A 14,935-nucleotide genomic window follows, 5' to 3' on the forward strand; every position below is an offset into this window, starting at 1 on the left:
CAAAGGAAAGGTTGAGTCAGATCCGAGGATGAGGTACATGCAACTACTCCCTGGCCACATTTACATTTACATCCACACCTACATGATTACTCTGCAATTCACAATTAAGTGCCTCACAGAGGTTTCATTGGAGCTCTTTCAAGATGTTTCTCTACCGTTCCACTCTCAAACAGTGTGTAAGAAAAATCAACACTTAAATCTTTCCCTGTGATCTCTGATTTCTTTTAGTTTATTATGATGGTCATTTCTCCCTATTTAGGTGGACACTGCCAAAGTATTTTCATAGTCTGAGGTGAAAGTTGTGATTTAAATTTCACAAGAACATCCTGTCACAACGAAAAAGCCTTTGTTTTAATGATTGCTACCCCAATCCACATATCATATCTGTGGCACTCTCTCCCCTATTTCAGGATAAGACAAAATGAGCTGCCCTTCTTTGAATTTTCTTAACATCCTGCGGCAATCCTATATGATGCAAATTGAACACTGCACAGCAACACTTCAGAAGAGGGCAGACAAGTATAATGTAAACAGTGTTTTTAGTAGATCTGTTGCATTTTCTAAGTAGTCTGCCAATAAATTGCATTCATTGGTTTGCTTTCCCCACAATAATATATATGTGATAGTATTCATAATTGTACTTCCTAAGTATTTAGTTGAGTTTACAGGCTTTAGATTAGTGTGATTTATCACAAAACTAAAATTTAGCGGATTTCTTTTAGTACTCATGTGGACAACTTGACATTTTTCATTATTAGAGTCAACTGCCACATTTCGCAGCATACAGATATCTTGCCTAAATTATTTTGCAATTGGTTTTGATCATTTGATGACTTTACAAGATGGTGAATGACAGCATCATCTTTAAACAATCTAAGAGGGCTGCTTAGATGCCCTGTAAATTATTTGTGTAGGTCAGGAACAGCAGAGGGGCTATAAAACTTCCTTTGGAAATGCCAGATATTACTTCTGTTTTACACTATGACTTCCCAACAATTACTACAAACTGTGACTGTTCTGAGAGGAAATTATGAGTCCAGTTACCCAACTGAGACAATGCTCCATAGGCACGCAATTTGATTAGAAGTTGTCAGTGAGGAACAACATCCAAAGACTTCTGCAAATCTAAAAATATTAACTCAATTTGACATCCCTTGTAGGTAGCACTCATTATTTTGTGACATTAAAGAGATAGTTGTGTTTTACAAGAAAAATATTTTCTGAATCGGTGGTGGCAATTTGTCAATAAATCATTTTCTTCCAGGTAATTCATTATGTTCTAATACATCATATGTTATGAAAATCCTTCAGCAAATCTACATCAGTGATAAGGGGCTGTAATTCAGAGGATTGCTACTATTTACTTTCTTGTGTATTGGCGTGACTTGCGCAACTTTCCAGTTTTTAGGTACAGATCTTTCAACAGGTGAGAGGCTGTATATGATTGCTAAGTACGGAGCTGCTGAATCAGCATACTCTTAAAGGAACCTGACTGGTACACAACACAGACTGGAGGCCTTGCCTTTACTAAATCATTTAAGCTGTTTTGCTACACCAAGGTTTTCTACTTCTAAGTTACTTATATTAGCAATTGTTCTCGATTCAAATTATGGAATATTTACTTCATCATCATTGGTGAAGGAATTTCAGAAACCAAGCTTAGTAATTAGCCTTTAGTGGCACTGTCATCAGTGACATCGCCACTGTTATCATGCAGTGAAGGTATTGACTGCGTCTCACTGCCAGTATACTTTACATACAACCAGAATCTCTTTGGGTATTCTGCCAGATTTTGAGACAGACAGTGAGGTGACAGTGGGGGAAGTTGGATTACAGAGCAGAGACACTATATGCAAACTGTGATTGTTACTCCAGTCCTGGGTCTCTGACGTGGAAGGTAGATCTCCTACCAGGAAAAAGGACATGGTAGTTTGGATGATCTGGCAAGCAGCAAATCTGTCTCACACACTTGAGCAGCAGCCGTTGGTGCCTGATCTGCAGTGGAGGATCTCCCACCTCTGCGAGTAAGCTGTTCACAGGGCAGGTCTGAAAAGCACTTGTCACCAGTTTGACCCTACAGTGTGGTAGCGGATCCAGTATCCACAATGCTGAAGGCAGTTTCGAACCATACTCCAGACTCCCATAATGAAGATGGTACTTTTATAAACCTGCAAACGTATAGAGAAGTCTATGCCCCAGCTAGTGTTACAGAGGCTGTATAGAGTATTAACATGTGATCATCATGTTCGCGTAAGTTGTCAAAGATGGGGAATCTAAGCCAAATGAGCATCAAAGACCAGACCCAAAAAGTAATAAGACTAGACAGCTTTGACCAGTTCGTTGTTGAGATAGGGTTCTGGTTGTGGATGGGCAGTACAATGGCAGCAGAAGTGCATGACATATCTTGGTGGCTGAAAACTGGAGGCAATGAATGAGAACTCATGACTGTGCCTCTTACACGAAGTCTGTTCCAAGAATTCCAGAACTTTGTTAACAGATTTTTTCTACACTTACCTGGTCTCCTCCAAAATACTCTCCTCTACAACTGATACACCACTCCCAACATCATTTCCACTACCATAAGCAATCTTGGACGCCTCTTGCTGGATCGCGTAAAGCTCTGCCTGCGAATTTTCTTTTATCTCATCTATTGTTGCAAATCTTCATCCGTTCAATGGGATTAACACCTTTGGGTATAAAAACAAGTCCGCAGGGACCAGGTCTGGAGACTATGGAGGGTGAGGCAGCACAGTGATTTTGTTTTTTGTTCAATAGTCACACACCAACAAGGATGAATGTGTGGGTACATTATGGTGATGCAAGAGCCTTGAATTGTCTCACCACGTTTCAGGCCATTTCCTTCTCATATTTTCTCACAGGTGCCGCAACATGTCCTGATAGTACCATCAACAACAGTTGGTCACTGTGGTACAAATTCATGATGAACTAATCCTTCGAAGCATGGCTTTGATATTTGACCTGACCCAAAGAGCTTTTTTTGGTCATGGAGAAACTTTCCCAACCCACTGTGAATATTGAATCCTGGTCTCACCATCATAACTGTAGACCCATGTTTCATCAACAATTATGAGTCTCTTAAGGAACATCTAGTTCTCATTTGCGCAATCCAAAAGCTCTTCACAGACTGCGAGGTGAAGGTCTTTCTGGTCTTGACTCATGAGCCATGGGTCGAACATGGAGGCAACACAATACATTCCAAGATGCTGTGTCAGGATTTCATGATGTGATCCAACTGAAATTTTACAGCCTTCTGCTATCACTCTGAGAGTCAGTCTTTGATTAGCATCCACAATTTTGTTGGTGTTCCTGACATGAGCATCGTCAGTAGACGTCAAAGGGCATCCTGAACAAGGGTCATCTTTAACTTCCATCCAGCCATTTTTAAACTGTGTGAACCATTTGTAACACCAAGTATGGCTTAAGCACTCATCATCATAGGCTTTCTGCATCATTTTGTATGTGTGTATGTAAAGGTTTTCTTACATGTCATGCAAAATTCAGTGCAAACATATCACTGCTTTAAATCTGCCATCTAGAAATTTGTAAACTGTGCAACAACATTCTACTCAATGCAGCACTGAACAATAATTAACAGACCTACTAAAATGAAACTTCTGACAGTTAAACATTAGGCACAGACTAGTGCAGGCATTTGCTCCAACACGTCATCGGCATGAAATTATGAAAGTTTCAGAGTTTTTTTGAACTGATCGCATATAGTACTCTGGCAGGGGGTAAAGCAGGAGGCACCAATCTGAACCCAAAAAGAATGGTGTGACAAAAAGTTCTGAACAGAACTGGTGCAGGCCCTGGTGACCCCACTCATTTAGAGTAACGAGGAAGTGATGATGCCATAAACCTTTTGCAAGTTGAAGAAGACAGCAATAAGGTGATGACGCTGGGCAAAAACTGGTTGGATAGCAGACTACAGGCTGTAGGCTGCAGAACAGCCTTGGCGAAAATCACCCTGGGTTGTAGCCAAAAGGCACCAAGACTCAATGTACCAAAACGGTCACCAGGCTCACCCCATGTTCAGCTTGCAGAGAACATTAGTGAGACTAATTGGGCGATAGCCGCTCATCTCAAGGGGGTGTTTAAGCAGTTTTTTAAGTACTGGAATGATCACGATTCCTCACCACTGAGATAGGAACTCACCCACAGCCCAGATACAATTGAAATTGGCCTGGACATGATGTTAGTAACCCACCAATAGTTGTCTGAGCATTTGGCTGTGGATGTGATCTGCCCCTGCTGCCGTGTCAGGGCAAAGTACTGGGGCACTGAGGAATTCACTCTCACTAAACAGAGTATTATATAGCTCCAGCTGATCTGTAGTGAAAGGTTAGTGAATTCACTCCACATGCTGCTTGATGACACAAAATGCAGGTTGATAACTCTCCAACACAATTGCTCAAGCATAATGCAGAGCAAATGTTTGGCTACAGCATATGGGTCAGTGTAGACAATGCTATTCAGTGAAATTCCAGTTGCACCTGTGGGGAAACAATGCCCATAGAGGCATTGAACCATTGACTAAACCTGCAAAGGATGAGTATTTAGTAGTGATGGGCAAAACCACTCTTTTCAGATATCGGAGCAGAACTGGCATTCACTGGAATGAGCTAGCTCTTTTTCATGACTCATCACTCACCATTCACTCACAAAAATTTGCCTTTTTAATTCAGGTCATTACGCCTGTAATTTTATCTGGTTTAGTCCTATTTGAAAGACCATAGGAAGATAAGTAATAGGTTTGTGGTATGTTCCTAGAAATTTTGAGATTTAAATGTTTTGCATTTCATCTGCTGTAAAAATTAAAAATATTACCACAAAATCCTAAACATTTTTTATGAAGTGCAAAAATTTTAATAGTAAGATTGATTCTTGTTACATTTTAATAATTTTATCGGAGACAAAATATAAGAAATATAGTCAAACTGTTATTAAGTGCCTACAATCATGATTTATAATCATTGTGATAATATATGCACTCAAGAAGCAAAAACTGTATTAATCAGTAGTGTGATCTATTTTATTCAAAGTGAGTCACTTTCTTTTCTAAGAGCATTATTGCCCTGCTTTTGAAAAAATATACACTCACTGGGCACTGACATACACTATGTGATCAAAAGTATCCTGACACCCCCAAAACATACATTTTTCATATTAGGTGAATTGTGCTGCCACCTACTTCCAGGTACACCATATCAGTGACTTCAGTAGTCATTAGACATCACGAGAGAGCAGAATGGGGCACTCCATGGAACTCACAGACTTCGAACATGGTCAGGTGATTGGGTGTCACTTGTGTCATACATCTGTACACTAGATTTCCACACTCCTGAACATCCCAAGGTCCACTGTTTCCAATGTGATAGTGAAGTGGAAACGTGAAGGGACACACACAGCACAAAATCATACAGGCTGACCTATCCTGTTGACTCACAGAGATCATCAACAGTTGGAGAGGGTCATAATGTGTAATAGACAGACATCTATCCAGACCACTACACAGGAATTCCAAACTGCATCAGGATCCACTGCAAGTACTATGACAGTCATGCAGGAGGTGAGAAAACTTGGATTTCATGGTCAAGCGGCTGCTCATAAGCCACACATCATGCTGGTACATGCCAAACAACACCTCACTTGGTGTATGGAGCGTAAACATTGGACGATTGAACAGTTGAAAAATGTTGTATGGAGTGACGAATCACAGTGCCCAATGTGGCAAGCCAATGGCAGGGAATGTGTATGGCGATTGATCGGCGAATGTCATCTGCCAGCATGTGTAGTGCCAACAGTAAAATTCAGAGGTGGTGTTATGGTGTGGTCATGTTTTTCATGGAGGGGGGCTTGCACCACTTGTTGTTTTGCATGGCACTACCACAGCGCAGGCCTACATTGATGTTTCAAGCACCTTCTTGCTTCCCACTATTGAAGAGCAATTCGGGGATGGCAACTGCATCTTTCAACACGATCAAGCACCTGTTCATAATGCATGGCCTGTGGTACAGTGGTTACACAACAATAACATCCCTGTAATGGACTGGCCAGCACAGAGTCCTGACCTGGATCCCACTGAACACCTTTGGGATCTTTTGGAATCCACCTGATTGAACGTATGCCTGCGAGAGGGGAAGCTGTCATCAAGACTAAGAGTAGGCCAACACCATATTGGATTCCAGCATTACCAATAGAGGCCACTAAGAACTTTAAAGTCATTTTCAGCCAGTTGTCCAGACACTTTTGATCACATAGTGTAGATTGAATATTTTTAAAACCAACTGTTTTAGTTTTGCATACAGCAATTTTCTGATTTCCCTGTTTCAAGGCAAATATGACTCAAATAAATATTTGTCTACTAGGGGATATTTATTATTGAGACTCAAGTTCAAGTTTTAATTACAAGCAAATCAATACTCCTATCATAGAGTGGTTGTAGCTTCTCATGACGACAAAAGAGACCTCCAAAACCAACCAATGCTTTCTGTCTTGTTTATCCTGCGATGAGAAAGAGTTATTTTAGAAACATCAAAACTTCTTTTTGGGTGATTGAAAAATTCTGTAACTTGAGATTTCCACCACCAGTGTATGTGCCTATAAAAAATGAATTAAAATTTCATTAACGTTGGGAAAGTATATTTCAAGCTACATACTTCTGAAGTGAGCAGTTGTAGCCAAGATGCTGAAAACCACACAATCCTTACTACAATCTAAAATTTTTAAAAAGATATTGAACTTCAAGGCCAAATTCCTTCATACAGCCTAATGCAGAATGAACCAAGAAAAATAGTGGTCCAACTCATTCTGGGATAAACTCAAGTCTCCATAATAATAAAAATCTGGTAGAAGTTTGACAATCACCACTCACCCCGAGTCATGACTTCCTTGGGGCTGCAAACACACTCCAGACAGCTGTTAATATTTTACCCACAACTGCTAAGGGATATCTGTTTCCATCTTCAAAGAAAAAAGAAGTTATAGTTTCCAGGATCTTGAGCCAATTCCCATCAAAATAATAACAAAGTATCTCATTCATGACAGAAATAGACATACAAAAGAAAGCAGAAAGATTTAATTATGTTAACAGAACAATGTACTGACCCTTCAGAACTAAAGTAAGAAGGGAAACCCAACCTAAGTTCTACAAAATGATGTCAGAGCCAACTATGACATTTGGAAGTGTATTGTTACCTGTAACAAAACAAAATGAATAAAAAATGTGTGCATTGGATAAGATTCCTAAGTAGTGTAGCTTGATGCACACTGTCTGACATGAGGATGTCTACTGACATCAAAGAAGACATAGAGTCAAAGCTTAAATGAGCAGATTAAGGAATGTAGAACAACTGTATGTCACAAGACTAGAAGGTGAAGAATACAGTTAATAATAATGAATCATTACCCAGTGGGCATAATGTCTTTAGGAAGACCGAGGAAAAGGTGGAAAGATCAATTATTTCAACCCAGAAGATGTAACAGGCAAATGCCAGATATATCCAGACAAAAGAAAGTATCAAACAATGGAAACTCCAGGTCGAAATACGAACAGTGTAGGTAAAGACAGATTGATGTCTTCTTTACAGTAGGTAGCAATCTGTCTTTTCCTACACTATCAAAAGAAATTATAATTTTTTAAGTAAGTGTGATGTAATAGGTTCTAAAGTTACATATAAAACCCTCGTCCAGTATAAGAGGAGTCCTGAAAGCATCAATCTGGTCAGGTTATCAAAAAAATAAAAAAATAAATGAAAATAAAAACAATATACACTATTATAAATAATAATGTAAATACATAGTGTTATGATAAAGAATAATATCCAGTAAAGCTGATCTTGGATGGAGATGCACTGAGTCAAGGAAGTGAACTGCAAGCTAAATCAGAGCAGAGTGATTCCACAGTTGACTGGCGATCGGGCTGGCCGGCAAACGGGGCCGGCTGGCAAGCCATAGGGAAGAGTCGTTTTGGGATCTGCTTTGTGCAGGTGGTGGCAGAAAACTGCAGTTCACGTGACTCACATGATCACCAACAACATATTCCATGTATGATCTTATATCAAAGGATAAGGAGTAACACCTCTCTGAACAGTACGTAAATGTTTATTGGGCTTCTGAAATTTGAAATTTTCTTTTCAGGTCAAGAGTGTAGATACAGAGTGTAAATTACAACTGTTTACAGTTTACCACAGTAGTGTAGGTGAAGTAGAAATGAACAATCTGATATAGAACACTTGTGGTCTATCAAGTCGGAAAACTACCTCAAATAAGCTAAAAACCAGATCAAGTAAAGCGCATGCACGTCACATGAGATTTTCAGTATTCTCTCACTCTCTTCATTTGAACTATTTGTTCTAGAGAAAAAATGAATAGGACCTTTTTTTTTAATGTAGCTTGATTTTGTACTACAATATGTTTTCACTAGATGCTGCAATTTTGAGTTTTTCAACGAAAATGTATAAGTGACATTAAATTTTCCACAAAAGGTTCCTATTAATTTTTTTCTCTCCAGGCCTGATAGTGTGAGAGAGAATATATAAAATCCCATGTGATATGCATATGCTGCAGGTTAGGTAATTTTTGTAGGCCAATGTGAAGTAGTTTCACAATTTTATAGACGACAAATGTCCTATATCAAATTGTTTTTTCTTGACTTCCTTTACACTGCTGTGATTCTTTGTAAACAATCATCGCTTATACCCAGTATATGATACAAAGTGTTAATGCAGTGTTCTGCGGAACTTATCTTTCTTCATTGTCCACACTTTTGATTGCTGAGAATAGAGGCACACATCAGTAAGATACGCAAATCCATCCATGCACATTGTCTATACTGTATTGTTTTGCTGCTTGGGAGATGTTTCCTTCTGCATGTGTTTCTCAAGAGAAATGTACAAGTGACATAAAATTTTCTACAAAAGGTTCCAGCCAGCCACAGAATCTTTATTCTCGTCACTAATATCACCTTACAGACATTTAGGATCAGAGGAGCTAACATTCCTTTTTTCCAAGTCACTGATTGCTCACTCCTTAGGATGATCTGCATATTTGAATCAGTTCAGGAGCAGATCGTCCATCCCTAGTATGCAGTCCAGAGATAGTAACATACCATCCCCAGCGTTCTTGATTCTACTGTTTTATTAGTCGGAGGCTCAAGCATGGAGCCGTTTCAAGGCAATGAGGTGCTCCATCAATGGATGTCACTTACGGTGTTGGAGAGCTTGCCTGCAATCCCTAATTATGTCAATTTCTAAAGTCCATCAAGGTACTACCTTCCAATGGGGAGATCTGGAGGAATAGGGGATTGCCAAGTCTGCTGCCAATAGATAGGCTGCAGTTGCACTCTTGACAGCCGCATCGACACCTCCATGTGGCAGGGTGCTAAGGTCAATGGCGGAGAAAAAGGCATCCCAGTCAGCACTGCTAGAGCCCATCTGGTGGACGTCCAGGTGTGATGATGATGGGGGGACATGACAATTAGAAAATGATCACTGTTCACACAGGTTATCATGGATCCTGCAATGGGTGGAGGGGAGAAGACGAGCGCTGCAAATGGAAAGATCACTGGCAGAATAAGATCAATACATCATACTGAAGTATGCAGAGGCGCTGGAATTCAAGAGACAAAAATTGAGCTTTGTGAGCAAAGTTTTGATAGTTTTACTGTGGACCATCATCATAATTCCACCCCACAATGGATTTTGGGCATTGAAGTTACCCAAAATGAGGAAGGAACAGAGGAGCTGAGAAACCAGTGCAGACAACACAGTCTGAGTCACTTCACCATAGCGAGGGAGACACGTATCGCATATGGTGTAATCCAAAGACATCCTGACACGAACAGCCACAGTCTCCAAAGTTGTACTGCAATGCAGGACAATGGAGACACAGGGGAAACACATAGAAGACATTGTAGTTCAGCCAGGTGGTGGCAAAAAACACTACAATGCCACTGGCGGATCACACTATTGGTATGCCCTAGGGACATGAAGAAACCACGTGCCAAGGTCATCTGCTGTCACCGGTTGTGAGGATACTGTATCACCACACATCGGTTCTGAAGTAGGTTGCATAGGGGGGATCTGGTGCCACAAAGGCCACCACAAACTCTGCCTTGGGTACAGAGGCTGAATAAGCAGGATTTGGTGGCAAAGGGACCATCAGAACCACCTTCGTCTTTGAGATCTTTTTGTCCCTCTTCTCTTTGGAATATTTCGATGCCCTAGCTTCAGGAACAGAGGAGGAATGCAAAGCTCTATTACTGGCAACCTATGATTCCTTCTGGCACTGGCTGGTATCCAGTTGCAGATCAGCAGAGTCCTGTGAAGGGAGCAGTTGAGGTACTTCTTCATGGTGAGAGATGCCAAAGGATCATGTTGCTTCTCTGGCTGGGGAGAACAGATGTAGTCTAGCAGCCCCAAAGGCTCATTGTGGAAGGCATGAAAGGTGAGGGTAATGTCATCAGATGTGACCTTATTTTAGCTGTAGGAATCATCATCATCATCATCATCATCATATGTACAGGATGCATAGGATCGTAGTTCTTCTTGGTCTCCTGATACATGATTCATTCAAGAGCCTTGTCCTCTTGGATTTTCTTTTCTCTTTGGAAGATGGTGCAACCCCATGAACAGGGGAATGAGTGCTCTCCACAGCAGACACAGATGGGGGAACGGGCACAAGGAGCGGCTGTGTGCAACAGATATCCACAATCCCTACAGATGGGGCTGACATTACAAAGCGAAGACATGTGCTCATATCTCACGCATTTGAAACATTATATGGGAGGGAGAACAAATGGTTTCATATTGTATCGATACACTATGACCTTGACCTTTTCATGCAATGACTCACCTTCAAATGCAAAGACAAAAGCCCCAATATTAATCCTAATGTCCTTTGCTTCCCACTGTACACAACGGAAAAAAATGCACCCCATGTCACTCCAAACCAGCACATATATCGTTGATCCATAAAAGTGAGTTCAGTGCCATCATAAAGGTACAGAATGGGCATACCCCATAGTAATGTTCACAAATATGTGTTTAGATACTTTCAATGCTATAAGTGTGTGTCACCTTAAGACAAACACTCAAAACTTTATATTTTGGTTTTGAACTGAGCTTCGCATAATGTATGCCTTGACTCAGTCCACATTCACGAAAATTTTCCTTCATGATGGAAAACACAGCACACAATGAATGACTATTAATGCCAATAAAGGTTTTATATTTTGCCTGGATAACACATGAATTTCTTAGCAGTAAACGAAGTCCTATCGCTTCTTTTTTATCTGATTCAGGACTAACATTCTAAGACGTGTTGTAAGTATCATTTCAACATCAGCATAATATATTACAGTGCCTGCTTCCTAACAAGCCAAATCAATAACTGTTACAATGAAAGATAAGGTTGCAAGAAAAGAATTTTACTAAACACCAGAGCTAATTTCAACTAAATAGGAATTTTTAATTTTTGATGGAAATAAAATGTTTTCTGTTGTTCAGCTAAGAAGTATAGTCAATTTTGTATTACCTACAAAGGTAAACTCCAGTAAAGTTCTCATTTTGCAGGTATGTTGGTTCACATACTGGCAGATACGTAAAATTAATTTGCTCATATCACAGATCAAGAGAGATGGCAAACATTAAAAGAAATAGTGTACTCCGGTAATTTAACTTACCATACAAATGTAGTTGTCAGCCTCAGTATCTTCAGAGAACTTGTTCAATATAATTTTTTCAATGGAATGCAATATCAGGTTATTTCCATTCACTGTTAATGCAGACAATGGGATTTTCAATTCTTTAAGTGCATTAATTACAACAGCAAGCTGCTGCTTGTTATGAAGCCCTTCTGACAATGCCTTCGTTACAAAATTCTGAGGTGATTGTAAACAGACTGCAACACACTGTTTAACAAACTGTAAAAAAGTATCACACAATATGAACATTTCAGTTAATAATGGACCAAAAGGTAATTTGTAAAAAGTAGTGGAAAAATAGCTAAAACATATGTGTACAAAAATTATATTACAGATTAGTTGCAAACAGAAAACACTGATAATGTGTGGCTGGGGCCAGGTGCCAGTCACCCATTGTTCTTTCTCAAGTACCACCTGATCACTGCATTGGCTATTTTGTAGGTACAAGCAGAGTTTAAGTGAGGCTGACAGCACACTGGCAACACTTTGCTGCCCCCCCCCCCCCCCCCCCTCAAATCCCAAACTTATAATCACCACTCCATCATACAGCAGTATTAAGCACATTCAATTCAACAATGTATACAAACTAATTCCTTAAAAAGGAAAAAAAAAAGAGTAACATCAGCATAATTACCTCCTCTTTTTTTGCTTCTTCACAAAATTCTGTAGATTTGTTGAAACACTCTGTACAATCTTTATTAAATTCTTTTGTTTGCAGTACAGATGTCACACCATGCTTCAAAAAGAAATGATTCAATACTTCAAACTGCAGTGGTAGCTCCAGACTTTTCACTGCATTAAGTGACAAGTGTTTCAACCTCTCACATGGGATATCACTTAAATTTTCAGTAGAAGACAATTTATTAGCAGCAATGTCTAGTATCCTGCAAACATCATCTTTATCCACCACTGATAAATTCCCTTCCAAGCACACCAAAGTTTCTTCAGTCTCACAGAGACAATCAAAACTAAGAAAGGCCTTCCACCATCTATTAAGTCGTTTATCTTCATTTGGTATATTTTTCATTACTGTTGCAAGATCTGCAGACATTATTATGTCTTCCTCACTTATAGGTTTGGTCGCAAAGCGCTGTAGTAAGGGCAACAATTTTTCCACACAAGAAAATTTCTGATTGAACTCCTGAACACTATTTATAGCTTCAGAGACACGAAAGCTTGCCTCAGCAATATCCAGTTGCAAATGCCTTTCATCTTTTTCATCACATTCTACCCAAAACAACCATAAATCTACTGTAACTCCATACAAATTATGCAAACAAGCAGTAAGTAAGTCATTGGTAATTTCAGAAATAGAATCAGTTCTACAGTGTTCCTCATGTTTACATTCCTCAATGGGATAATCTATGTTCTTGTAAATGGTATGTATACAATCATTGTGTTCTGGACAATTTACAAAGTATTTTAAACAATGTTCACAAACAATTAATAACTTTTTCATTGCACAACCTGCAAAATAATGCAAGTCTTTAGTTCCTCTTCCTTCAAATCGTTTCTTCCCTGGGTCCAAAAATATTGTCAAGAAATTTTTTAAGTATTCTGTGAATCTGCACCAACAATAATTCATGTTTTCTGAAGTAATTCTTCCTAAGGAAATCTTCAAAAGTTGTGTGTATATACCTACAATTGATTTGGAGCTCAATTCCAGGGCATCAAATAGCTCCATCGAAATCTTTTTGTGAGCTAGTGTATCTATTACGTGAATAACAAGTGATGGTGGTCCATTTGCAATGAAATCATAGACATAAGCTTGCAAACCTATATCCCAAAATATTGAAATTAGTAAATCCTTACTGACAGTTGGGATGCTTCCAATGAGATGTCCGCAGTTTTCATCTGCCATTAACGGGTCCTCATCAAACATGTCAGAATTCAATAATAAAAATATTACTATTTTTTTCAAACCATCATGCAAATTTTCTGATTTAGCATTTAAGAAATCTTTGTACTTTTCATGTATTACTGCTGCTAACTTTTCAGTGATCTCTTTGGTCTTCAGGCTATCTCCTGAAACAACAGAAACAGTACATACAGTTGACACAAAAGAAATAAAATCTAATTTTATAGTTTAGGAATAGCAAGAAGCAAAACAGCATGTCAAGGAAAAAATCTCTTCTATTTCTCTGGACTGTAATGTTCTTTTTATTTCAAGTCTGCTTCTTCAGCAACACAGATTTTATTAAGCTCGAATTATGTAAAAATATGTCACAGGAGGTAATAGATCTCGACTCCCCTGGAAATACACAAAATGTAAAACTTCTGTAAGTGGATAGCTCTTGACTAGCACAGTAACCTGGAAGTTCGTTGAAAATCTCACATGTTAGAGCAGGAGAATACTGTTCACAGGTTCTCAAAGCATTCTAATATGAACCAAGCTCTTGAGGCACCGATACTCTGTTCGCTATTGAAATCACAAATTGGTAGAAAGGTGTCTGAAGACAGTACCACATTAGGTAGAGAGGCAAATATATGTGCTAGCCAATGGTAGGTAACAACTAAGTCCAAATCACAGTCCATGAGAAAATTATGAACAGTGTCCTCATTAATAGGTATCCATGAGGCTTGTTATAAATGTCAGCTGGTTGACAACTGTGGTTGTGACGGTATGCGGAAGCCCTTGACCTGGCACCAGAGGATGTATCCTCCCTAGCAACCTTACCAGACATGTGCATAATTATAGCCACTGATCCACTGGCATGTCAGGTGGATTACAAGATCCCTTCTGCCTTGGACCAGCCTATAAGACTGAACTCATCTTGTTGGGGCTGGGGGAGATGGGGTTGGGGGGGGGGGGGGGGGGGGGAGGGGGATGAAGGGATGCAATATGGCGTGCTGCAAAAGTTGGCATGCTGCAAAAGTTGGCATGCTGCAAAAGTTGGCATGCTGCCAGTGGTAGAGGAGCTATTCCCAGATCTGCCACTGGAAAGGCATGAGGAGATGACAGTTTGGACTACCGGCTTGCTGATGGTGCCAGAGAAGGCTGTGGGTCTGATGTAAGACCCAATGCAAACTGTGGTGGAGGGGAACGATCACCTGCATATTGTTGTTCAGGTACGAATCATATAGATGATGGACGATGGCTGGAGGACTGGGAATGCCAGGTGCCAATCTCTTGTAATGTCATCCTAGAATCAAACCCCCATCTGCTGTTGTTGGCCCTAGGGATGGGCAAGCAGGGCTGCGCGCCATGAG

General features: G+C 39.8%; 1 protein-coding gene across 1 annotated transcript in view; it reads right to left on the reverse strand.

Moving 5' to 3' along the window:
- LOC126334606 (uncharacterized) overlaps positions 1–14,935 on the reverse strand; it is a 79,128-nt gene that overhangs the window by 42,054 nt on the left and 22,139 nt on the right. Inside the window, exons 2-3 of the mRNA XM_049997009.1 lie at positions 12,360–13,750; positions 11,705–11,944 (exon numbers count right to left, since the gene is read on the reverse strand). Coding sequence (XP_049852966.1) covers positions 11,705–11,944; positions 12,360–13,750 — 1,631 coding nt within the window. The remainder of the gene's footprint in view (positions 1–11,704; positions 11,945–12,359; positions 13,751–14,935) is intronic.

This window comes from Schistocerca gregaria, chromosome 2 (genome assembly GCF_023897955.1).
Source record: "Schistocerca gregaria isolate iqSchGreg1 chromosome 2, iqSchGreg1.2, whole genome shotgun sequence".
NCBI lineage: Eukaryota > Metazoa > Arthropoda > Insecta > Orthoptera > Acrididae > Schistocerca > Schistocerca gregaria.